Source organism: Hemibagrus wyckioides, linkage group LG15 (assembly GCF_019097595.1).
Source record: "Hemibagrus wyckioides isolate EC202008001 linkage group LG15, SWU_Hwy_1.0, whole genome shotgun sequence".
Lineage (NCBI taxonomy): Eukaryota > Metazoa > Chordata > Actinopteri > Siluriformes > Bagridae > Hemibagrus > Hemibagrus wyckioides.
Genome location: NC_080724.1, coordinates 4,152,078 through 4,179,540, shown reverse-complemented (window position 1 = coordinate 4,179,540; position 27,463 = coordinate 4,152,078). Strand labels below are relative to the sequence as shown.

The window sequence follows — 27,463 nt, the reverse complement described above, 5'->3', positions numbered from 1 at the left end:
ATTATTTGTTATTAGTAGTAGTTATATTTGTAGCAGTTAATACAGTACATTCTGTATAAAAGAACCTGAAGGAGTCACTTAAAAGATTCGAATCTTTTTTTTAAACGGCTCGTTTTCAGTATTAAAAAATAAAAAGTCGTTGCGCGTGAGCTTTTGTTTTTTGTTTTTTTTTTCCCGCGCAGCGTTTCTGAAGGAAAAAACAGGTCTTTTGAAACCGGTTTACCTGAAATTTGTCCTAACCATTCAAAAGTCGCTTCTGTTATTCTTATTTAGACATTATTTCTTAAAAGATTTTTTATAAACAGTTGGTATAATCTAGGATTTACATTAAGAGTTGGATAACGTTAACGCGCTAGTCAGAGCTGAGGTAAAATGTCTGCCGTCCGAGTCTTTATGAGCTAACGAAGCTCGCTAACTTTAGGTATTAAGAATGTGTTATGGTTCTGTTAATATATATTAATTTTTTCTTGAACAGGTCAATATCTAATGCCTGTGGTGACAATACAGGATATGGTAATAATCCCGAGAAGTTCGATGTTAACTAGCTGTTATTAGGTGAGTTACTAATTAAAGTGACATTGCCAGTTATGGAAACAACTAGTTCTTCAGATTAATAGAGCCAGGAAAATAAAAGATATAGATAAAGGAGGACTCACTGAACAACTAAAGAATGTAAAATAGGAAATATCTTATAATAGTTTACGTTCCCAGAGTGTGTTTACACCAATCAGGCATAACATTATGATCACCTGCCTAATATTGTACAGCCCTGACCTGTCATGGCCCAGGCATGGGCTCCACTAGATCCCTGAAGGTGTGCTGTGGTATCTGGCACCAAGATGTTAGCAGCAGATCCTTTAAGTCCTGTACGTTGCAAGGTTGGGACTCCATGAGCCTCACCTAGCAACTTAAAGGATATTTACAGAACTTTTGATAGATACTGACCACTGCAGACCGGGAACACCCCACACGAGCTGCAGTTTTGGAGATGCTCTGATCCAGTCGTCCAGCCACAACAATTTGGCCATTGTTTCTTGCCCATTTTTCCTGCTTCTAACACATCAACTTTGAGGAGAAAGTGTTCACTTGCTGCCTGATATATCCCACACACTAACAGGTGCCATGATGAGGAGATCATCAGTGTTATTCACGCCACCTGTCATAATGTTATGCCTGATCGGTGTATAGAGAAAGCATTTAAATGTGTTTTTTATAAAATTCACAATATGGTCTACTTGTGATTATGTTCATTGAATCAGTGATATTTCTAGGTAAAATACAGATGTGATGGCACGTCATCAGGATAAACAGGTGAGAATTTGTTTATTTTTTTCCCCTTAATAATGTTCGGGTAGGATGTGGGCAGGGACTGGGATCCTGTCTGATTGAGTAACCAGTCACATGAGCAGTTGGTAAGATACGAAGTTTGCAGGAGGCTCTAGAGATTAACATGGGAAAGTACTGGACAAAGTGCAAAGTCTATGCAAATCTGTTTGTTCATTCATTTTAGTCAGGGTTGCTGTAGTTTCACTCCCTGATTTCTTTCTATTTTGGAAATAGAGCCATCTAAACATCACAGTCCTTCAGTGTTTAATTTATAAAACAGGAGACACCAGTACACCCAGGTAGTGATCATCCAGTGTGGACTGGGCTGGAAAAGGTCATAAAACAGTTCACCATACGCTTTATGTAATCCAGTAGTGCTTTCATATATTCACAAGAGTGCAGGTATGGGGACAACGGTGCAATGATGGATTGCACTCATAAAATTTCAGTGATATTGAACATTTTGTGGAGAACTCTGTGTCTTACAAAAGTACATTATGCCCTATGAACAACATAGCACAAGTAAAACAACAGGAACACTAATATGAAAGAAAATTATTTTATTCCTTAAAAAGATTATTATAATTTATTAATATTGTTATAAAAGTCTCAGAGATGTCTGATCCACATAAATAACTTCAAGGATTGGATCGGAATTGGTTTAAAAGCTTTTTGCATGCATACACACACCCACTTAGTGTAAAGTACAGAGAAACCTCACAAAAACTGCTGTTTCTGACAGAATATATTAATTCACAAATGAAAAAACCCAAAATGTTGGTGAAAAAAGCCCCACAAATATCTTCCATCTTTTAAACATCATCTTTCACAACAGCAACATACATTATTAGCATGCTTGTCCTGCTCTTTCTATCAGTGTATGCCCAAAAAAATCTCCTCCCTCATTTTTTTGCACTATAAATGCACAAACCTTCTTAACATGTGCACTCAGGTGGAAGAATCGATAGACCAGGCTTTGAAACACAACTTCCGCCCCTTGGAGGAGTTACAAAATGAGACCAGAGGAGGGGTTACTTCAAAATGCTCCAGACATTTCATCTCAAAACTGGACAAACTAATCAACAGGGTGAGTAACATCAGCCATTACATTAAAACCACTTTCAATTGAAGACTTTCTTGGACCACTTTTGGTAGCTACTAACTACAGGATACCAGAAATGCTGAGACTAACTTGTAGCCATCACAGTTTGCCCCTTGATAAAGTCATTCGGATTTTTATGATTGTTCCTGCTTCCAACACATCAGCTTTGAGAACACTTGAGAACACTGCTCAAAAAATTGAAGGAACACTTTTTAATCAGAGTATAGCATCAAGTCAATTAAACTACTGGGATATTGATCTGGTCAGTCAAGTAACAGAGGGGGTTGTTAATCAGTTCCAGCTGCTTTGGTGTTAATGAAATTAACATGTGCACTAGATGGACAACAATGAGACACCCCCCACCCCACCCTCCAACATTTTTTTCCCTACTCATCTTTCCTGACTGTTTTTCACTAGTTTTGCATTTGGCTAAGGTCAGTGTCACTAATGGTAGCATGAGGCAATACCTGGACCCTACAGAGGTTGCACAGGTAGTCCAACTCCTCCTGAGTACCATTTTGAGTTGCAATGAAATTTCAGTCTATGAATTCAGCCCTCTGTAGGTTGATCATTTTTGTTTCCATCAAATAATGTGGCATCCTTTCATTCCTAACACATTACCCAGTCCTTATCAGTATAGATATCCAGCATGATATTTTTCCCTATTGAGATCTGATGTGTTTTCAAAGTGTTCCTTTAATTTTTTTGAGCAGTATTTATACACTGACCAGGCATAACATTATGACCAGCTGCCTAATATTGTGTTGGTCTCCCTTTTGCTGCCAAAACAGCCCTGAATGACGTGTTGACGCATGGACTCCACTAGATCCCTGAAGGTGTGCTGCAGTATCTCGCACCAAGATGTTAGCAGCAGATCCTTTAAGTCCTATAAGTTGCAAGGCAGAGAGTCCATGGGCCCCACCTTGCAACTTAAAGGATACTTACAGGACTTGAATGACTTTTGATAGATACTGACCACTGCAGACCGGGAACACCTCACAAGAGCTGTAGTTTTGGAGATGCTCTGATCCAGTTGTCTAGCCATCACAATTTGGCCCTTCATCAAACTCGCTCAAATCCTTACGCTTGCCCATTTTCCTGCTTCTAACACATCAACTTTGAGGACAAAATATTCACTTGCTGCCTAATATATCCCACCCACTAACAGGTGCCATGAAGAGGAGATCATCAGTCTTCCCCTGTTACTGCTCATAATGTTATGCCTGATCGGTGTATATATACAGTAAAATGTATTTTATTAAATAAAGACTTATGCTCTATGTAGGAACTGGACCAGCAGAATGTTAAGAATGCTTCTGTGGTATTTACCATCTTTAACAAATTTGGGAACACACTGGTCTTTCCAGAGGGTGAAGGTATATCATCGATGGTATCACAAGGACTTGTGAGAAAGATAAGTACAGATAGATGGTCTTATTACTTATGTCATATTTGGGCTGCACAAAAAATATTATGAAGTCGGTGTCTTATTAAATGCTAATTATTTATTTATATTAAATAGCAGTTATTTGTGCAAGTATATAAGCTGTTGCAGTACAACTATGCCAGCATTTCAGTAATTTTAATTGCTCTTTTTAGGAACATGTAGTTCTCACAGTCTATTACACCAATGAACCTAGTGCAATGTAGGAAGTGTATATAATAATTAATGTATATAGGGTTCCCAACAAAATTGGTGTTTTTTTATCAGTGACATGAATATTATGAATTGTCAGTTCAAAGCTAAAATATAATGATTCCTATTTAATACTAGTCATGTAATAGTCACGTGCAGTTTTAACTTGATTATGACTTGAAACTTTTTATGTTTACCTGGTCCAGTGGTTTGAGAAACTAAGAAAGTTATGGGTTGAAGCTGGACCAACAAGGAATGAGCTGCTTGTCAACTTAGCTGAAGACTTCTTTGATGCATTGATGGTGAGCAAGTGTTGCTACTGCTAAACTAATTACACTATATTGCCAAAAGTCTTGGCACAACCCTCCAAATCATTGAATTCAGGTGTTGTTTTTCAGGGGTTGGGTTTGTGCCCTTAGTTCCAGTGAAAGGAACTCTTAATGCTTCAGCATACCAAGACATTTTGGACAATTTCATGCTCCCAACTTTGTGGGAACAGTTTGGGGATGACCCCTTCCTGTTCCAACATGACTGCACACCAGTGCACATAGCAAGGTCCATAAAGACATGGATGAGTGAGTTTGGTGTGGAGGAACTTGACTGGCCTGAACAGAGTCCAGACCGTAACCCGATAGAACACCTTTGGGATGAATTAGTGTGGAGACTGTGATCCAGGCCTACTCCTCCAACATCAGTGACTGACCTCACAAATGTGCTTATAGAGGAATGGTCAAAAATTCCCATAAACATGCTCCTAAACCTTGTGGAAAGCCTTCCCAGAAGAGTTGACGCTGTTTTAGCTGCAAAGGGCCAACTCCATATTACATTCATGTGTATGTAAAGGCAGACGTCGCAGTCTTGGCCTGGCTCACAGTCTCCGCTCTAATTCATCCCAAAGGGATGTTCTGTCAGGTTGAGGTCAGGACTCTGTGCAGGCCAGTCAAGTTCCTCCACACCAAACTCGCTCATCCATGTCTTTATGGACCTTGCTTTGTGCACTGGTGTGCAGTCATGTTGGAACAGGAAGGGGTCATCCCCAAACTGTTCCCACAAAGTTGGGAACATGAAATTGTCCAAAATGTCTTGGTATGAAGCTGAAGCATTAAAAGTTCCTTTCACTGGAACTAAGGGGCCGAGCCCAACTACTGAAAAACAACACCTGAATTCAATGATTTGGAGGCATGTCCCAAAACTTTTCGCAATATTGTGTATTTCAGACGTACCAACAGTGCTTAAACTGAACAGAATTACTGTCCTTTCTAATTTCTTGTACGCTCCTTTAGGTCATTCATGAAAGTTGTAAAGAGGGTAAGTTTCTTATTAATATATATATATATATATATATATATATATATATATATATATATATATATATAATTAAGACACATTAAAACATTGAAGTTTAATATTGTGTTAATATTGTGTTATGTGTTTTGCAAGGTACTTTCCAAGTAACTGAATCCCTGCTCCATTATATTGGCAAATTGGCTTCTGATCCCCAGGTTAACATTCTAATCCAAAAAGAGGTAGGTCGTACAATTCATTATTTTAGAAAATTGCATACTATACTGTCACTTTTTTAAATTGTGGAAGCCCTTCAATGTTTGTTACCAGAGATAAATTTGCTGATTTTATACCCTAATGCTCTCTCTAAGAATAAATCTGACAATGTTTACGAAAGAGATATTTATTTCTTTATTTTCTTGTTATCAGGCGGTGAGGAAACTGAATATGATATTAGGAATGATCCCATTAGAATTGAAGAAAGAGAAAAAGATCTTTTCATCCCAAGAGGCATCAAGTGTCATGTACACAACTGTGTTTATCATATTTAAATATATTCTTACTGTAAAATACAGTTTTTCATGTGTTACTAAATTTATACTTCTTTGCCTACAGGAGTGATTTGGCTAGTCGAATTATCAAGGGAGGAGGTTAGTGATTATTGCTAAATGCATTATTATTATGGACCTGTGCTAATTTCAGTTTTTCACAACTCCACACATTTCATGTTGTTGGTCAAAAGTACTTCCTTCGATGTTTTTATTCATGGTGGCCTAAAAAAAACAATTGTGTAGTCCTCACCAAAAATAATCAGACATATTAAAAATAACAGACACAACAGTATGTAGTCATTTTTCCCCCAAAAAGTAAACCAACTTTCTGGGAAATAAATAGGTACACCCTTCCTACTTCCATAATCAAGAGAGAAATTAGCAGCCAGGTGTTGATGTTGTTTTGTCATCATGTACAGTGCTGCATTTGATGAAATCCAAACACAGCATATCACCACAGAGACCTTGATAGATGTGACTCCATCTGTCCAGCAGCTTAATCTTGGCTGAAATTGTGTCATGCAACAGGGCAGTTATCACATCAGCAAATCAACATCTGGATAGCTAAAGAGCACAGAAATGAAGGTGTTGGAACAGCCAAGTCCAAACCTAAATGCTATTTAGATGCTATGCAGGATCTTAAGAGAGCTGTGCATAAACAAATGCAGGGTTAGTATTTCTCCTACCTCTTCAGGTTATTATTGCTAAATGTACTTCTACATGTTGTTGTATTATAGGGTATACTTTTCCCAACTGGTTTCTCAATGTTGGTTTAATTTTCGGTTAAAAATGGCTACATGTTGAGATCTGTTAGGTAATATGGTTGCCACCTAAGGTCATTTGTTTGTATATAGAAGTTTGCGAACACTGCGCAATTGTTATCTAAGCCCTAAATAAGTTGACTGCCTCCTTAGACAACCTTGAGGATATGATGTAAAGACATAACAAAGCTTCTGATTGGCCAGCTGTCATAATTAGGGGTGAACAGGGAATGTACTTTTCCTATAGATACAGTTTTGTACCTAGGGCATGTATCTACACCTTAAATGTCTTTTGCCTCAAGAGTTTTCTATATTTTTGGGGGTGAAAATATGTGGTAACACGGACAGCAAGATTCATTTCTCAACATGGGGAAGGTTACATATAATACACAAATGAATTTTTTATATGAAATATATGTACCTAGATGTTCATGTTACATTACATATATTTGTTTGAATTGCCTGTAAAATGTTTTAATGCACATGCCTGCTACTGTGTAGATTATGATCTCCAGGTGGCTTTGATGGAGGCTCTGTGTAGAATGACTTCCCGTGCCCAGCGGAGGGACCTGGCTGACCAGTTGTTCAGAATGGAATTTGTTGCCTCTGCATTCAACAAGATTCAGGACTCAGAGTTTGAGACTGTAAGTAATCATGTGCTAATGAAACTCTTAGCATGAATTTCTTAAGGAAAGACTTGGACTATGAGACACTAGTCTAACTATTGACATAAAACTAAAATGAACTGAAATTATCAGATTCATTAATTGAATAATTTTTTCATTAGTTCATTCATTCATCAGATTTTCCTACTTTATATGACTAAGCACTTATTTCTTTTGATATCTGAGCTTCTCAAAAGCATTACTTAATCAGATATATGAATAAACCTAATATATTAAGGCTAGAGACATCCCAGATAAATTCATATGATACTTGGGATGTACATTTGAGTCAATAAGTTTACATAAATGTTAGGGATAAATAGTTACTTCTCTTCGGTGAAGCTGCTTTGAGACAATGTTCATTGTTAATTTGCTATACAAATACATTGAATTAAACTTAATTGAATAAACCGAGGTCATTCAAGTGTTAACAACTCCATACAATTTACATTATATTGCCAAATGTTTTGGGACACCCCTCCAAATCATTGAGTTCAGGTGTTGTTTTTCAGGGGTTGGACTTGGCCCCTTAGTCCTTAGCTGTTATAGCTGCAAAGGTAGGACCAACTCCATATTAAATCGGAAGTTTTGACCTGGCTTGCAGTCTCTGTTCTAATTCATCCCAAAGGTGTTCAGTTCAGGACTCTATGCAGGCCAGCCAAGTTCCTCCACACCAAACTCGCTCATCCATGTCTTTATGGAGCTTGCTTTGTGCACTGGTGCACAGTCATGTTGGAACATCCCCAAACTGTTCCCACAAAGTTGGGAACACGAAATTGTCCAAAATGTCTTGGTATGAAGCTGAAGCATTAAGAGTTCGTTTCACTGGAACTAAGGGGCCGAGCCCAACCCCTGAAAAACAACACCTGAATTCAATGATTTGGAGGGGTGTCCCAAAACTTTTGGCAATACAGAGTATCTTACTATGACATTCCTGTGTTAAGTCAATTAATTGATATCTACTTTATTTACATAAGAAGTCATTTCAAAATAATACCTAAGAGACAGGTTTATTTCAATTTTTTTTTTTATTTCACCTTTTTTCCTCCATATCCTACCTGCCTTTTTTGGACTTCTTCCTCATATGATAGTCTTTCAGACTCTCTTGATGGTGGATCTAAATATTTACTACTTGATACCTCCAATTTCCTCACCAGTTTCGTTATTTTGTTTGTTGTCATGGTTTTCAGTTAATCCTTTGGACCAATTTTGTGAATCAGCCTAAAGGTCCTTTTACAGCCAGCCACATCCTCAATTTACTCTATTTATTCCACTGGCCAGTCAGAAACTTTCTACAAGTCATTGTATGAATTTTAGAAACTTCCAGACTGTTTAAAGAGATCATCGTAGTATATGTTAACATTCCCCTACAGAAATTCTGAAATAGTGAATTAAAACTAAAATAAATCTGTCAGATCCTTTTTTTAATTACCTCTCCATAATTGACTTGCCAAAGATGTACTAACAGGCCCTGGTCTTAGTTTCAGCTGTAACATGAATTATAAGATTACATTAATGCCAAAGTTTTTTTCATTAGCTTCCAGAGAGAGAATATAGGAGAGGCCAGAGAGTGAATTACTTTATAGCTTTATAGGAAATGAACCAAACCTGGCGTGTGTTTTGGGTTGTAGACAACATTTGGGCTGACAGACAAAAGGAGAAAATAAATGAGGGGTGTGATGCACAAAAATGTATCACAATGTGAGGCTAATGTGAATTTTAAGATCAGTTGAAATAGGTTTGTTTGATTTTATCCTTTTTCTGACCATTGAATGAAGGAGTTTTCACACCTACACCTTTTAATTATGTGCAGTAGTAAAAGTATTAAGAGATTCTGAAACAGAAACAGGAAAAACCGGTGTGAAAGCATCCTACAATGGAAAAAGTAGGATTGATACATCCCTAACTGCTCTTCTTTTCCCCAGGATTGCCGGAAATTCTTAAATCTAGTAAATGGAATGCAAGGTGATGATCGAAGGTACCTTTATTACCTCTGAGTCAGTTTCTATTTAACTATATCTTACCAATGGACTTATTCGTATATTTTTTTAATTACTTATATATTTATTTATTTATTTATTTTTCTTTCTTTCAGTGTATACTCCTATCCTTGTCTGGAGGTGTTTTTGGATGAGCATGTGGTAAGTTGCTTCCGGTAATTCATCATCCTTTTAGAGAGTAATTAGGGCCCTGCTATTTTCGCCATGCAGGCAACATGGAGAGAACAGAATAACAGAATTGAGAAATTTGGAGATCTGGGGGAGATTATCATGTTTCTAAACATATAAAGGTTTTTACTTATATATACATACACCGATCAGGCGTAACATTCTGAGCAGGTGAAGTGAATAACACTGATTATCTCCTCATCATGGTACCCGTTGGTGGGTGGGATATATCAGGCAGCAAGTGAACATAAAGTTGATGTGTTAAAAATGGGCAAGCGTAAGGATTTGAGCTAGTTTGACAAGAGCCATGTGATGGCTAGATGACTGGATCAGAACATCTCCATAACTGCAGCTCTTGTGGGGTGTTCCCGGTCTGCAGTGGTCAGTATCTATCAAAAGTGGTCCAAAGAAGGAACAGTGGTGAAGCGGCGACAGGGTCATGGGCGGCCAATGCTGGCCCGTGTGGTCCGATCCAACAGACGAGCCACTGTTGCTCAAATTGCTAAAGAGGTTAATACTGGTTCTGATCGCAGTTTGTTGTGTATGGGGCTGCATAGTTGCAGACCAGTCAGGGTGCCCATGCTGACCCCTATGCACCGCAGAGAGCGCCAACAATGGGCACGTGAGCATCAGGACTGGACCGCAGAGCAATGGAAGAAGGTGGTCTGGTCTGATGAATCACGTATTCTTTTAAATCACGTGGATGGCCGGGTGCATGTGCGTCACATACTTGGGGAACCAGGATGCACTATATTAACATTATTACGTTTACTAGAGTATATTAACATTATTACTTTTAGTGATCTCTATTTGCACAAAGTCTGTTGGGCTTTTTTCGTACATATCACAAGGTGCAGGGCACACAGTGTTGCACATCAGTAAAGGGTATGTGGGTTTACTGCATCTACAGTGTATGAATGATGGCATAATGTCAGGTACCCAAACAACATCCAAAAAAAAACTATGCAATGCTGTCTTGATTGCAGCATTAAAATAAAAATTAATATTCTGATTAATTTTATGAATCAGGGACATGAAAATACATTTGCACTGAGAATGTCATATCCTAAACTCACCTTGAAGAACAGAGAGAAATTGAACTCTACATCTGTGCCTGTGCAAAGAGGGAACAACAAAATCATTAGATGCAAACGGTGAGTTTGTGCCTGAAAACATTATGTCCTTTCTGATTAAACACTGCAAACAAGGAGGCATGCTGTGAAAAAATGAGAGCAGCTTACGTCAAACTCATTTGCCCCAGGTCTTCAAGCAGCACATAAACGTAGATTAGATATTTTGCAGATAGTAAAATGTCATGTAGTGTTTTTTTTCTCTTTTTGGCATGTAAATATATCTATATTATGTATCTATATATATATATATATATTAATTATAATATATATTATTCTCTTATATATTTTTCTCTCTTTCAATCATGCACACATCATGCAAGTTAAGCACAAGTGTCTCAATTAGATTTTTTAAAAATACATTATTGTTTTTAAATGTGAATATTTATTCTTTAACTTCTATTCCTTCCCCTTTTTCGGGTGAGGGTCGACCCCGTGTCAATTAAAAAGAGTTTTATATAGATCTAGCTGGTGTGTCCTTGTAAGGTGGCCAGACGACCTTAGTTGGATCCTCTTAATTCAAAGTCTATCCTCTGAGGCTCTTCCAATCACCAAGCTCCTCACCCAAACACCCAAGTTTAAGCCATACAACCCTGAGGAAGAACCTCATTTCTGCTAACTGTTCTCAAAACCTTATTATTTCTGCCACTGCCCACAGCTTGCGACCGTAGGGGCATAGATTGGCTGGCAAACAGAGAGCTCTGTCAGAACTTTGACCCGATCCATTTGTCAGTGTTACATTCTCTTGTTTTTTTTTTACTTAAGAGTAGGATGCTAATTTCTCCTCCATGGGCAAGGTCTTCCTATTCTGAGCATGGGTGCACAGTGGATTTGGGCGCTCGGCATACATTTGAGTGCATGTTGTAAATTCACTGCATATGGTGCCAAGTTTCATTTGTAAGGGTTAAGTCCATCTGTCGAATTGTACGCCTTTACCTTTCAGGTGGTGTGCCTACAAGATGGCTCCATGTTGTCATTTCAAGCTGATTCAAACTGCGTTAAATGGATAACCGTGCTGACACCACCCTTAGGTCTTGTTCCAGGGGTGGAACCCAGAAATATGAATCCATTCAGAGTACACTTGGTCATGCAATGTATTAAATGGCATTTGTTTACTTTAGACATTTTTTAATAAGTAATTTAAAAAATACTGCTTGCAATGCATTTTTAAGTCTGTAGCCTAGGAGTACGCTTATTCTATTGAAGCCACACAGACAATTTCATTTTAGGAAGACCCACAAGATGGCGCTGTATTACATGTAAGAGGCATGTTGAAGCTGAATTATCTTTACAGGATCTGTTATATCTGGCCCCTTGTATTCCAAAGCTGTTATGGCAGGCAATATTAAATAGTAGTCTAATACAGATACAGATGTGAAACATCTTACGTTAAATAATGTAATTTAAAGCATAAAAACTGACCTCTGTGGGAAAAAAATCCTGCAGCACTGATTAGACTGAGTAAATTATTTTTGAAGCATCAAACATTCCTACTACATTTATTCGATCCTGAGGTGGGCTAGCACCCATGTTGCTGACCATCAGTTTATACAGTTTTGTGCTGAGCGGTAGTAGTAGTAGTAATTAGGTGATACAGATAGCAGATATAGTGTTGATTGTGTGTGGTATTTCACAGAATAAACATAATCTGTCCTCTGTTTTATGACAAATTTAAAGCAACTTCACGTCTTAAAACAGCTTTATAATAAATTATTCTTTTAAATAGCAGGTAAATGATTCAAGATTGATATTAAAACCTTGCACATGCATAAATCTATGATGGTTCTAAAAATGTCTCACCCAGGCTTTAAAAACTTGTTCTTACAGTTGCTCATGCCTGTGGATGAAAACCTTCATGAGTTCTGGATTGACTTCAATGTAGGAAGCCAGAGCATTTCCTTCTATTTTTGCCTTGCTGATGATCAAGCAAAGGTATTTGTTAAAGAATTTGTTTTTGGTCTGGAACTTTAACATCTTTTCACATATGGCATATTTTGTGATTTTTTTTTACTTATTTCCCAGCAGGAGAGCCAGTGGGACACTCTGTGCATAACAGAAAATGAAGTCCACAGCTATACAGTACAAGGTAAAATATATTACACATAACAAGTCTAGTCAATCTCATGTTCAGGGTACACAGAGTTCAGACCGACTACGCATATTGTAATGAGGTTCTTTTCATTCTGGGGTTCTTATTCGAACCTGATATGCTTTAAGACTATGGGTAGACTAGACTAGAGAGTCTGTCTTTTCATTTCCAGAAGAGAAAGATATAAAAGTGCTGCAGCTGGTTCTAACTGAGCCAATGTGTCTGAGCAGTATTGAGGGCTCCAGGCTCCATATCCACTTCAGTTCCTCCTTAGACATCCTCAAGGTCACCAAGAAAGTCTATGGAGAAACCAAGAATAAAGTAAGTTGTGGCATTTGTTTTAATGTTTACCAATTGATTCGGGACTTTATGATTAAAAACAATGGCTGAACCAGAAATTTTGTACACATTAGGAGTAATACCTCTGTACTTCGTTCATGACTAGTTGTTAAAAGAAACAAAAATAGTACACAAATAATAGCTTAATTGAAACCCATCAGGATTTAAATGTAATTTTGTTGGTATCACAGGCTTTATGGAAAGGTATCACTGTAAAAATATTTCATTTTTTCTAATGTGCTGCAATTACAGAAGTTTATCAGAAAGACCACCACATCAGTGGTAAAAACCACTGTTCAAGTAATCATGGATGAAGGAGGATCACAGGTGAGAAATCTGGGTAAATTAGGAGCTAATGTTGTTTCTTTAAATAGTAATTTTACTAAGCATGCCACATGTTCACTGATTGTGATAACACAAACTGGTGTTACTATAGCATGCTGGTTCTCATGCAGAAACAATTTTGGTTGAAATTGTGTGGTACTCACATTACTTTTTATTCATTGTAATATAGAATTGTTTGTCCACCATTTAAATACTTAAATAATGATTATGTATAATCATTATAGTATGTACTACTCAATATTTTCAAAGTAGATATCTAGAAATGGTAGCAGATGCATAGCAATTGTGCGTGCAACACTGGACAGCCTTCATTCTTGCTTTCTTGCCATAGAATGGGTATAAAAAGTCTACATCCCTGTTACAATGCTAGGTTTTTGTGATGTAAAAATGCTTCCACAGCATGTATGGTATCTCACTTGTTAAAAGCCATTTTAACAGGGTTGGGTAGATTTATATGTCTGTTCATTGAATAGGCTGTGTTTAATGCATTTCCACGTGGGTGGAAAAATTATTCAGAAACCAATTGTCTTCAGTGTGATTAACTCCAAATCAAAATGTAACACCCAGTGTAGAGATTTACACAAATAAAAGCACAAAGACAATAGAGATTGGTGATAAGGTGATATACCTGCGTTCTTAGCAGAGACAAGTCCGTTTAAATTCTTCTACAAATGTATTTTGAAGAGGGTGTGGGGGTCCAAGTCGTCATAAGGGTTGTAATATAAACGTCCTGTTGTACTTATGGTGGTTGTCATTGGTTTTAAGTAGTAAAATAGATCATAATACTTGACAGAAAATCAGAGCCTCACATAAATGTTTATATGACCTAGATAAATTTTGAGTTTGACACCCCATCCTAAAATGTACACTGTGGGGCACAATAGAATGTCATAACATTGCAGTTCTATCGTTCATTATGTGTTTATTTTCCAACCTTAACTCATGATCATGTCACTTACCTTCAGCTATATGAGTTTTTTTCTTGCATGTTGTTTATATGTACATACATTCTGCTCGATTAGATTAGATTGCCATTTATATTGTATGAAATTGTCACTAAGTGATGTCTGTATGAACCCTGCATTGGTTACCGTTCACATTCTGGACTTATAAACCACTCTTAGACATTAATTTTCTCCAAATAAAACCATATTTTGCATTTCAACATGGTTAAGGTAGATGTTTAATCTAGTTTTGTTGGCTGCTGGATTTTGTCATGTAAACAGGTTCTTTTTCCTGAGAGTCAGGGTTCCTCTCAGCATGTGGAAAAAAATGTACCTTATTCTGTGAGGAATGAGACCCGCTGTCGGTCACTGTCATCACAGGAGAGAGATGCCCAACACATCAACCAGCAGGTAATAATATTCTAATTTCATGACATGGCAGAATTTAGAGCCTTGTCCAAAAGCTTTGAGAATGAAAAAAAAATATTCATTTTCACAAAGTACGCTGCTTCAGTGTTTTTAGATTTTTTTTTTTCTCAGGTGTTGCTGTGGTATACTGAAGTACAATTACAAGATTTCATAAGTGTCAAAGGCTTTTATTGACAATTACATTAAGTTTATGCAAAAGGTCAATATTTGCAGTGTTGACCCTTCTTTTTCAAGACCTCTGCAATTCACCCTGGCATGGTGTCAATTAACTTCTGGGCCACATCCTGACCGATGGCAGCCCATTCTTGCATAATCAATTCTTGGAGTTTGTCAGAATTTGTGGGTTTTTGTTTGTCCATCCGCCTCTTGAGGATTGACCACAAGTTCTCAATGGGATTAAGGTCTAGGGAGTTTCCTGGCCATTGATCCAAAGTTTCGATGTTCTGTTTCCCGAGCCACTTAGTTATCACTTTTGCCTTATGGCAAAGCGCTCCATCATGCTGGAAAAGGCATTGTTTGTCACCAAACTGTTCATGTATGGTTGGGAGAAATTGCTCTCGGAGGTTTTTGTATGGATTTGTTTATATACATATATATATATATATATATATATATATATATATTGTGTGGCAGCAGCACAATGCATAAAATTATGCAGATACAAATCAAGAGCTTTAGTTACTTGTTATCACTGACTTTGATCATGGCATGGTTGTTAGTGCCAAATGGGCTGGTTTGAGTATTTCAGATGTATTTTAGAACTGCTGCTCTCTGAGGACTTTCACACATAGCAGTCTCTAACTGTGCTTAAAAATGTGCGCAGGTGAAAAAGCCTCTTTTCCCCCACCCACTCACTGCCCACAAATACCCATAAACAGTCAATGTATTTCATACATATTTAAATTTTTTATGATGTCACATTAAATTTTTGAGTGAGGTAGCATTGAAAACGAGAGGGGAAAAATGAATTTTGGGGAATGCAAAGCATTGTTGTGTCGGAGATCTAGACGAAAGGCACAATTACCTCTGTTTAAAACTTAAATAAAAAATAATATGGATCAACAACATTTAAGGGGAAGATGTTGAGGTTCTCTTTGGGAGTGACACGGTTGGACAAGATTAGGAACGAGTACATCAGAGGGACAGCTCATGTTGGACGTTTGGGGGACAAGTTAGGGAGGCCAGATTAAGATGGTTTGGAGGAGGGAGAGTGAGTATATTGGTAGGAGAATGTTGGACATGGAGCTGCCAGGCGGGAGGCAAAGAGGAAGGCCAAAGAGGAGGTATATGGATGTAATAAATGAGGATATGAAGCTAGTGTGTGTAAGTGTTGAGGATGTAGAAGATATGGATAGGTGGAGAGAGACGATTCGCTGTGGCCACCCCTGACGGAAAAAGTCGAAAGAAGAAGAAAAACAACATTTAAGGGGCTTTTTAAAAATATACTTTTGCATTAGTCTCAGCTATTTACAACGGCCAGTCTCACAGGAGGAAGATTGCACTCGTCTGGTGGGTAGAGATGTGAATTGGTTAATCGGGGTGTTGATTAGGGGAGAGGAGGAAAGAAAGCCATGTCTGCTGTGCCATGTTGTGAAGCACAGCACATACCCTCACAATCTATAAAAAAAGATTTTTTCTGGCTGGTATACTGTCCCGACAACCCCATCACACTTTAAGCAGGTTTGTGGTGCGATCTGAATGCAAGAAGAGTGTGCAAAAGTCTTTGTCCTTTGTGCCCTGGGAATAAAAATTACTTGTTCATGTATCGAATTAAATGACTTTATCATTACTGTATGTAGCCCATTAATTTTCTATGAATGTGTAAAATCTGTAATAATTAAGTAATACCAATACATAATGATTTACATTATCTTTTGAAACTTAAATTTGTAGACTGCAGATAGATGAATGAAACAGACATAGAAACAGACTAATTAACCATTCTAATAATGTTTATATAATGTTTAATAATAGAGTTCATGTTAATGATTTTACTGGTATATTTTATCATTCAGAAAATGTTCATGATATCAAAGATGATTTGTCTCTCTCTCTTTTTCAGATGATAACCCCATTAAGGAGTAAGGTGTCAGAGTCATGTATGTATGTCTCTGGCAGCGCAGGGTGTAAACTTGGCAGAAGCCCTTTTAGCTGTGTGTTGCCTGAATGTAAGACAAACTGTACATTTGTTTAATTTGTTTTGATGTAAATAAAGCATTCATAAAGTATTTCTCTCGTTTGTGTATAGTTTTACCATTTGCAGCTGTGACTGTAGAAAGTACATAAAGATTAATATATACTGTATATATATTGTTCTCTCACATGTGGTGTCTGTCCATAGCTGCCTCAGGGAAGGCTAAGGTGAAACCAGCTCTAGAGATGGTAGCTTCCTCAGTGAAGAGGAAAACTTTGGAATTGAAAGAGCTCTTAACTGCCAGATTAGCTGATGGTGTGAAGTCAGTCAGTGTGGAAAGGGAAAGCTCAGTGAAACAGGTCTGTAGTAATTTGCAATTAACAGTCCCCTAAAAGGCCAAACTTCTTTAGTACATATGAGTTGCGTGTCTTTGTGCATCTGTGTGTAAATAGGTAGTTCCAGATCTACAGAGCCCATATATACATCCAGGCCAGGAAGGTTTACAAGTGGTGGGAAAATATCGTCGGGTAAGATACAGCACAGTCAGGTACAAATATTTGGACATTGACAAAGTTATTTTTATTTTAGCTGCCAAACACGGTATATTTTAGTTCAGTTAAATTACATTATTTTTGTATATTTTCTACAATAAACATGGCAGCCTTTTAGAAACAGATAAATTCTGGAAATATGTTAATAAATTAGTTTATTCGTAATGATCATGCCAGAGGTGAAAGTGGCAAGGAGAAACTCGCTGAGACTGCCTAAAGGAAGAAACCGTGAGAGGAAACGGACTCAAAAGGGAGCAGATCCTTATCTGGGTGACACCAGATAATTTCCCTTCTATAATTGTATAAGATTTATTTTAAAGTTTATGATATAGCAAAAGAAAACGGGAAATTATGAACAACTAATGAGTATGAACATCAGGGTAATTTCTAAATTCATTATAGTTTTAACTTGAAGTCTATTTGTTGACTTTATCAACTGTTCACCATTGGAGAAGTGCAAAAGTGTTTGGTACAATTACAGTCCTAAGGCTAGGCAAGGAAGAACATTGGATCTAATAGTGATCTCAAGGCTGTCTATGTTTCACATCCAAAGCAGCAGTGAGTGATTTTCTGGTGATGAGAACTCCAAGCAGAAGTATAGATAAAGCAGATTCGGCGAGCCAGGATAACTGTTATCTTAGGAGTAACTCGACTAGTGTGTCAAAGCGGGAGGGGGACAATTAGGGAAGGGGAAGAGAAAGAGAAGAAGTCTTGACTAAGCAAAAATATTTAAAGTCTTGACTTAAACATTAAGGCTGTGATTGAGTCTCAGTGTTATATGAGGCAAAAAATGGTGTTTTATAATCTCTGCAAATTTGACTGGAATAAGGGTGATAGTCTGGATAAGGGTGATATCATATCTTCTTGTTCTAGTAAGTTCTAGTCTGGATGCTGCGCTAAGGGTGTGTTTATACACCTACTGGATCATTTAAAAAGCGAGGCATTTCATTGATTCATCCTAGGAGTAACAAAGGCATGAATTAGTGCATCATGTATTGGTATATTACATAGCTTGTTTTAGCAATATTTCTGAGATGGAAAGAATCTCAGAAAGTGTAAGTACTTCTGGCTTGTCAGATTTAAGCCGAAGGAAGTTAACAATCATGCAGTGTGTAATGTCCTTTATGCCTTCCACATTAAGCTGTATTAAGCTGTCTTTCATCTGGCTTTGCATAAAACAATGTTTATAAATAATTTTACTCAGAGGTTGCATATGCAGATTCATTTTTAAGTGAAATAATGAGGTAAGAACACAAACCTGGCTATGGAACAGCTGAGCAGCCTAGTTGTTTGATTACTTTTGGAGGACCGCATATGAAATGTGCTTTTTTTCTTACACCGTTCACTCAATTTGGATGAAAATAACAATAATAATAATAAGTTTGCCTTTTGGAATTGTAATCAGATTCTAATTTCAACACACAAAGATAAAATAACAAAAACTTTGTCAGTGTCCAAATATTTAAGAACTTGACTGTATGTTCAGTACAGTACTGACCTGTTGTTTCACTCTTTCTGTCTGTTTTATCATTCCTCAGCCCTAATATAAACAAAATGTACTGTCTTTGTAGCACATTCCTATAGAGAAAGTAGTGGAAATGGTGCAAGCTGAACAAGAGCTCCAGGAAGAGCCTTTGGGTATAGTAACGCCATCTGTTCACTCAAAAGGATTTGTTATGTTTAATAACCTGTCAAATATTTCAATGACATATTTTGTTTAGATAACAGTATAGTACTAGACTCCCAGCCAGCTGTGTGGAGAGAAAAGTCTATGTAAGTTTTTTTGTTTGTTTGTTTTTAACATTTATAAGACATTTTGAGAGTTTCGTTCACATTTTATTTGTTGACACTAGTAAATATTTTATGAAGATTTTGTTTTATTCCATTGCCAGATTACCAAGTCCCAGCTGCTTTTACAAAAAGAGACCTTCTGTGTCTGGGTCATTATTCCCAGGTCAACGTGAATTTTCACATCAGTCCAGAGCGGGTGATTATGCTGTCTTGAGACAGAAAAACTTAACTCAATTTCTCATTAGTTCGGGTTCATCAGCTATCTACTAGCAGCACGAGAACACTCTTAGTGGCGTTAATGTCAGATACCAGTCAGTGATCATAACATTATGATCATAATGTTCTGCATCTGAACAACATGTTCTGCATCTGTCTGTTTTCCAGAGCCTCCACAGCAGTCATTGTCAGCCCAGAGCAGTTCTGAAGGACTGAGTCACAAACAGCTTCATGCTCAGCTCACTCAAAGGCTGGAGCAGGTGCTGAGAGAGCGTGAACAGCAGGAGCAAAACCCACAAGAGCTTCTCACTGCTGGGAAAGAGGCTGGGCTTGTGAAAAAGGCACAAAGTCCCCCCCAAACTAAACGTGCTAAAGCTGAACAGAGTGGAACTGGAAATGGAGCTGGCATGAGCAACACTACAGTGAGAAAAACATCCACAACACATTCTTGTGCATATAGTTATAAAAAATGAACAAATACTTTTTAAATATGTGATTAGAATTATTATGTAGAGTAAAATATTTAGTTACAGTTGTTTTAAGTATTTGTTAAAAGTATTTGTTAAGTATTAAGTATTTGTTAAAAAATTTGTACATACACACACACACACACACCTATCATTAGGACAGCCTCCTGAATGTAATGTGGTTCAGTATGTCTACATGAATATGAGGTTTAAATAATTGAGATAACTATATTCACTTTTTCTCCTTCTGTCTTTTTCTTTAGAAGACAGAGAAAGCAGCCAAGAGCATGGTGAAGCAGATAAATAGTCATTATAATCACACTAGTACAGCAGCACAGGAGCGTCCCTCCTGGTTTAACAGCGCACCAACTAGCAGGTAAAATAGATGCATTGTATTATTATTTTTTTCTTCACTTTAGCTGTCTATTCTATATTTAGTCTGTTTCTGCTTTCTTCTGTAGATACATTTTCAACAAGAGTTGGTGTCCAAATTCAGTTGTAAGTTTTCTCAAAATTGTGCTTGATTTATCTCGATGGTTAAAACATTAAGAAATCTACTCCCACTGCATTTTTTTACACAATTATTAATAGAAATGAGTTTTGTTCCAGGCCAAGATCTCTGCTAAGCAATCTAAGAAGGCGTCAAATCAGAATAAGTACTGCTTTAATATTAGGAATAGGAATTTGAATTATTTTGAAATGCATTTCTGTAATGTTTTACTGTTTTTGCCAGGGACATTTATGCATTCAGTTTCAATATGCCAGAGGTCAGTGAGGTAAAAGCCTTGTTCTTGTTCTTGTTCAAATGTATTTTGTAATATATTATGCATTGTTTTGTGCTGTTCATGTAAACCTGATTCAGTCTGTTGCTTCTTAGAAAAAAAATAGGAGTTCTTTTGAAATATCTGGAATGGAAAGAAGGTAATTAACCCTTTGGTGGTAGACAGTTTTCTAAAGGTGAAAATGGCTTAATATTCTCAGTTGCACACGTGATTAATTTGCTTCTCTTGTTCCTTCAGTGTACTCAGAAGTTCCCTGAGTCTTTCTAGCACCTCTAAGATGTGTCCTCCTATGAAGGTCAGAGAATCATTAAGACAAAGGCAACACCAAATCTTTGTTATGCTACGCACTGAAGGCATTTCTTGTGTTAAACAGCTTAGTACATGGCAGACTAGCCGAATTTTAGGTGAGCAAAAATATAGGATTATATAGTCTCAATGTAAGTTAAAGTTACCTCAGAAGCGGCCATGCAAGCCCAACCCGTGATACTACATCCACCGTGCTAGACTGATAATCTCACATGTTTTGGATCCCAAGCAGATACTTTCTTTTTCTAGACTTTGACCTTTCACTTACAGAAAGGTTAAGTCTATGCCAATATTTCCATATTCCAATATTTTTAATTACTTGAATTTCTTCACTCTGTACCAATAACAAAAGATGTGGTCTTGATGTTCCAATATTTTCAGAGGAGACTGTTTACTGTTCTACTTCAAAATGTATGTGTTTGTGCTTTTTGTACGTTTTTGTCTGTGTTTAGCCTGCTGGTCATAATGTGAAGAAGCATCTGTTCAGTGACACTGATACCGACAATATGACAGATATTAGCTGGCTAACATCAGCTAACAGGAAACCTAAGCCTAAAGTGGCAGACTACACGAGACAGCCAGTTAAGCCCACTCGTCATCCTACAACCTTAACATGTATGACATTTGCACATTCAAGACAAATCTATAAAAGGAGAAAGAGTTAGTGTTTTAATGGTAGCCCCACTGTTAGATTGCACTCTTGAGTTGATTTTTTTTTATTTATTATTATTTATTTATTTATTTATTGGTGGGGGGGTCACATTTGGTATTTTATGGGTGATTGGCATTTTTTCAACATATACATAGCATTTTATCTACATATATTACCACAAAGAATTTGTATTGGCTTGGTTTTGGCTTGGTTTTAGCCTAGAGATACAATTATTCCCAACTACACTGAAAGATCTTTAAATAAGACCCTGTGATTGCTGTTTTGTATTATGCTCAAATTTGCATTTGCTCCGTATTGCCTTAGGAATGGGAAAACGAAGCTGTAAATAAAATTCTTACTGTCTTTTAGTTGAAACACCAAACATACCCATACCCTCTCCAAAATCTGCAAAAGCATTGCCTAAACCAAAGAGGGTGAGTAAATGTAGACTCCTGAAGAAGAATGATGTCATGATTTTCTTTTTAAAGCTAATTAATTAAGCATTGTGTTTTTTACTTATTTATGCTGAGTTTAACTAAATTTCAGAAAAGGCAGAAGGTTGTAGAAGAGAAGAATAAGACAACCAAGGATCTTGCCAGCAGAAAGCCCAAAGATAGGCCCAAAAGAACTTCAGTTATGACCAGATCCTACAGAGAGTTGTCTGAATCTGAGAGCGAGTTAGAAACCGATGAACAACCTCCAGCAAAGGCAGGATTCTGTTACATCTCTATAAATAGTCTGAGCCACAATCTTTGTGTGTTTGCTAGTCAGTGACATGTTGAACTCATGTCTCATTAAACAGAAGTTTATCATCAAACAGCCAGAAAAGCCTCAGAGGACAGATTCAGTTCTGAACAGGCCTGCTATAGTCAAGCCACCTGTCAAAAAAACCAGTCACGTCAGGTCACATAAAGTGCATAAGCTTGTGAAGGAGAAAGAGGAAAAAGAATTATCTAATTATGAAAAATCAAAGCAAAAGAAGATGATTGCAACTGTTCTGGGGCCCACCAAAGGAAAGGAACATGATTTGGTCCCGAAAATCACTCCTATCTGTCCTTCTGCTCTCCCTTCTAACATAATTAAATGTAAGATATTTTTTTCTGCCTTAAAAGCTTATATAAAAGCTTTGCCTTTTTGGTTCTGTAAAATCTATTTATGTCTTTGTCTGGCATTAGCTGTAGAGAAGAGCACAACCATGCCGAGATCTGCTCATGCACCTGTGGGTCCTATGTCTAAGGTATAGACTTTTTCATTTATACAAAGATCTGAACATTATATGTTTTCTTATTTTGTCTTCAACCGAAGAACTCATTTGTTCAACTCTTACTTAATGGAATGTAATGGTTGAACAACCATAGAAGTCTCAGGCCATAATACAAGAAGGAAAGATAGGTGGCATAATTGAACAAGCTGAGAAAGAGAAGGAAACACCAGGAATAGCCACTACACATCCAGTGACGAGTGGCAACTTTATGGAGGAGAATGAGTTCAGTGAAATATTGGGTTCTAAATGGTTAAAAAAAAGGAAGAATTTGCTTTCTCCAGTTTCAACAAAAGAATCTTGGGCCTCAAAAAGTACCTCTTTCTGCTTTTCGCCATTCTCGATTGAGAAAACGAGATGTAAGTAATTAACTTTATAGCACAACTTTATTTAAAAAAAAATGTTTGCTGCTATTTGATGTTTAAGGTATGTGTGTTATTTCTTTAAGCTGCAGAGAAAAATGCATCGTTACCTAGATCTCCTCTGACACCTCTCCAACCCTTGTGCATCTCTCCCGTTGGTGCCATTTCTCCTCCCCTGGACTTGCCTAGCCATCTTAGAGGGATCCAAGCTTCCTCCTTCTATAAGTCTTCAGGAGGACAGGATATTGTCAGAACACTTCCTCAACCTTTTGTAACCCCTGCTGCTCAGCGACAAAGTGCTCAAGAGGTATGTCTGGCAAGAAGTAGTGCCACACCATGTATTTTACAGTTATAGCATGGTTTACTTAACCGACAGGAAAAGGGCTGAAGAGTCTACGTTTAGGTAAAGTGCACTGCTGTGCAGTCACACTGTGCAGTATGACAATACATACGATAGGAAAATATGTCTAATGATATCTATTTGTGTCTGTTGTCTATGTTGATACATCAGTTGAAAAATGTCTATTGATAGATATTTTTCCATATCATGTAATCACTAGTTGCGTGAGTGAATGAGTGTGTGTGTGTGTGCCCTGCGATGGGTTGGTACTCCATCCAGGGTGTATCCTGCCTTGATGCCCGATGACGCCTGAGATAGGCACAGGCTCCCCGTGACCCGATGATAGATCGGATAAGCGGTACAGACAGTGAATGAAATATAATCACTACTGTTGCATAAGAACACTTTGTCACTAAGGTTGTAGGTAGTGAGGAGTTGTGGGCGTTAACAAAAACAAGCATGAAGAAGCATGATACTAAGCAGAACTGCCTGCAATACTTAGAACAGGTATCGCCCCAACAAAAAGACAATGAACTTGTACGTAAAAGGAAGGTACTTCTGTCGTTTAGATGTGGTTTGGGTATAACAAATCCGGCCCTGACCAGAAAACATGTTTTTTTATTTATAAATTATGAATATTTGCAGTTATTGCGTATTAAAATATTTTCTAGCAAACTTAGAGAAAATGTATGTGAAAGACATGAAAAAGATACGAAATGATCTAGTTACTTAGGCATAATATACTTAGTAAATTGTTGAAATGTTCTTATATGTAGCCCATCCCTTATTCCACTGGTCTGTTTCAGAATGATGAGCTGAGACCTGAGCAGCTTTTCTTCCATCCCATCATTGCCTCCACTGCTAAGGAGAAATGTCCTTCCATGCTCAACTCTCCAGACCAAGACGAAGATCTTAGGGGCTTTCTAAACAGCACCAGCCAAAGAGTCCTGCAGACAAGCTTTGATAAAGAGTCTGTAATCTCTTTGGTGACATTAAGCCAATCATCACACACATCTATGAACAATATAGCTACGATCTGCACTGAACTTGAGGTAGACAGGTTTCTTGTCCTATGCTAAACGTGGCTATATGTTTTATGTGCAAATGTTGTCTCTAATAATAAATTACTTCACACAGAAAACACCTGCATCTGTTCAGAGAACCAGTGGTGAAAAGGCAGAATCAGGTAATACCAAATCTTTTCAAATACTACAAACCTGTTTTCAGATATCCATATCTAAACAACTACATCATCAGGTCCAGCAACCAGTCGCACTCGGCACAGCTCATGCGATTCAACAAGTCTTTCTGAACAAGATGGCAGTGAATATGACAAGAGGATTAAAGCTGGGCCCAGTAAACATGCTGTTCGAATGAAGCCAAGAAAGCTGTTCAAACCTACTGTCAAGCAACAGTCTAAGAAAAAAGGTTACTATTGCTATAATTCTACTGCTTTTGTGACATACAGCAGAGAGAATCATTTGTGATATCCTCTTTGTAATTAATGAGAGCATAAATCAATTGTAACTAATGGGAATGTAAAAAAAAATATATATATATCTATATATATATATATATATATATATATATATATATATATATATATATATATATCTATATATATATATATATATATATATAATAGAAACTTCTTTTTGGGTACAGGCTCTAAACAACCCATACAAGTTGACAGCAGTACTGAAGAAGGGGAGAAAGAGAAGGGATCGGGTACTGGGAGAGGGCCAAGACGTAGAAGTAAAATATGATGGCTTTCCAATTTAAATGTTAATGTACACATGTTTTTGCCATGATAATTGTTATTTAGATATGCAAAGTATTTCAAATGTGTTTATTGGGTTTTGCCATATAAGCAGTTACTGAAGACACGGAAGTGCGGTCCACAGTGGTGTCGAGCTGTTGGAAAGGAAATGTGGAGGCAGATATGGACCTTGTACAGTCTGAAGTGAGCACATCTCAGGAGATGGGTTATGTATGTCGCCAGTTGAGCTCTGAACTTAAGCGAAAATTTGAGGTAGATGAAGTCCCGAATATTACTGAGTAATATTATCGACTAAATGTCGAGTTCCAAAAATGAATAATATGAATATATAGCAATATGACATATCTGAGATGGTGTTTTGCAATATTGACTGTATCTTAGAACCGCTCAAGGAAAATGGATCTGTTCACCAAGCAGTCCCTAAAGACCTGCAGGCAGCATGTTTCCACTATAACCATGAAAGTGCAAGAGTACAGGTCAGACTTTGGAGCGCCAGGGTGACAAATACTTTATTTTCACTGGCTGATTTTCTAAACGTAGACATTTTCCCTGTAAACTTTCATGTAGGTCTCAGAGGCTGGAGGCAGTTAAACAAGTTCTAATGGATGAAATAAAAAACTTAGAACAAGATGACACAACACTACGGAACATGGAAGCAGAGCTGACTGTAAACAAACCGCACACACACACAATATAATGTCAACTAATAATATATTAAATATTAGATTTACTAACTGTTGTATTAATAAATAGCACTAACCTTTAGTTCAGTCCTACATATATTTCTGTTTGACTTTTTTAAAGACTTACTGGAAGAAGCACACCCTGGATTTTCACGCTTACCAGGAGCGAGGAACACAAAGGTGAGACATCTGTTTAAACAGCAGCAATTAATTATATATTAATGTCAATCCAAGGAACACTTTGTGTGAGTTGGGAATACATTCTGGATGGGACATCAGTCTATCCCAAGGCGCCATGCACACACACACACTCACAACTATGGACAGTGTATCTTAGCCAGTCCACTTATTTGCATGTTTTGCATGGTGGGGGGAAACCATACATCCCTGAGGAAAATCACACAGACTGGGGAAGAACATGCAGATGAACTACAACCTGAGCTCAGGAACCCTGAAACTGATAACTGGGGGTAACATAACTGAAGGATGGGGGTATTTCCTTATTTATATCTCTGGCCTATATCTGCAGCTAACATTAATAAAAGTGCTTTGTATAGTAATTGTAATAGTAATATGCACTTTATTAGGAATACCTGTACACATGCACATTCAGGTAGTTATCTAATCAGCCAATCACCTGGCAGCAGTGCATTGAATTAGATTTTTCCGCAGTAATTACCTTTGTTCATTTTGCATACTTTTTCCAGGCTAAATAATTTAAGAAGCACAATCGAAACAAATCTGTGCCAAAACACGGACTGTGAGGAACAGATCTTTTTTTCACAGGTGAGTGTTCAATGCTTTGAATAGAAGTACGTTACCCATTCAGACCCTAAAAGAAAGACTTCCATGCTTCAATGTAATTCCAGATGCATTTGATGAAGAAAGATATGACATCTGTTCAGGATCACCTATTCAGACAGATGGTTGGTAGAAGTATTACTTCAGAATTTCCATTCATTAAAAGCAACTGTTTTTGATTTTGTCAAACTAAAATGATTTGTTCTTTCTTTTTTTAGCACGAGGAAGAGTTTAAAAGTGTACGTAAAGGACTACAGGCCTTGTTCCTTTCAGATGTACCTAGGTTTTTACGATAGAAACCAACCGGAGGAAGTAATGTTCAAGATGGTTTAAAAGCAGGTTCTTATTTTACAGCAATATAGTTTCAGTATAATTTCTTCCACTTTCTGTTTCATTTGTTTTGGTCCTGTTGGACAGCTTTGTGGTTTTAACTCTCTGAAACATGGTGATTTTAAATATCAATAATGAACAGCTGTAGAAAAGAACATCTTATGAAAGAGACAGTTGTCAAAACATATAAAATGTAAAAAAAATTTATTCATGAATAAATGTTACCCCTGACACTTAC

General features: G+C 37.3%; 1 protein-coding gene across 4 annotated transcripts; it reads left to right on the top strand.

The window, feature by feature from the left end:
* The first annotated feature begins 165 nt into the window (after positions 1 to 165).
* Positions 166 to 27,251, top strand: LOC131366445 (synaptonemal complex protein 2-like). Of its 4 annotated transcripts, none has more exons than XM_058410949.1 (49): positions 166 to 367; positions 476 to 555; positions 1,272 to 1,311; positions 2,279 to 2,413; positions 3,714 to 3,842; positions 4,262 to 4,366; positions 5,348 to 5,372; positions 5,505 to 5,590; positions 5,778 to 5,872; positions 5,964 to 5,998; positions 7,162 to 7,304; positions 9,251 to 9,303; positions 9,421 to 9,466; positions 12,451 to 12,555; positions 12,649 to 12,709; positions 12,885 to 13,033; positions 13,304 to 13,378; positions 14,623 to 14,751; positions 16,832 to 16,937; positions 17,111 to 17,262; positions 17,356 to 17,430; positions 19,026 to 19,092; positions 19,176 to 19,227; positions 19,347 to 19,441; positions 19,630 to 19,883; positions 20,192 to 20,304; positions 20,390 to 20,426; positions 20,538 to 20,584; positions 20,662 to 20,704; positions 20,806 to 20,849; positions 20,948 to 21,005; positions 21,469 to 21,631; positions 22,038 to 22,102; positions 22,215 to 22,376; positions 22,471 to 22,753; positions 22,844 to 22,905; positions 23,027 to 23,288; positions 23,378 to 23,598; positions 24,438 to 24,683; positions 24,769 to 24,817; positions 24,889 to 25,059; positions 25,297 to 25,386; positions 25,503 to 25,663; positions 25,793 to 25,887; positions 25,979 to 26,078; positions 26,216 to 26,274; positions 26,802 to 26,880; positions 26,964 to 27,020; positions 27,114 to 27,251. In XM_058410949.1, exons 3-49 carry the CDS (start codon positions 1,288 to 1,290, stop codon positions 27,189 to 27,191), a joined length of 4,941 nt encoding a protein of 1,646 aa, XP_058266932.1. In that variant the 5' UTR covers positions 166 to 367; positions 476 to 555; positions 1,272 to 1,287; the 3' UTR covers positions 27,192 to 27,251. The 4 variants fall into 4 exon arrangements, with proteins under 4 accessions (XP_058266932.1, XP_058266933.1, XP_058266930.1 ...); XM_058410950.1 differs by having other exon boundaries at positions 12,646 to 12,709; positions 25,506 to 25,663; XM_058410947.1 differs by having other exon boundaries at positions 12,646 to 12,709.
* Positions 27,252 to 27,463: the final 212 nt, after the last annotated feature.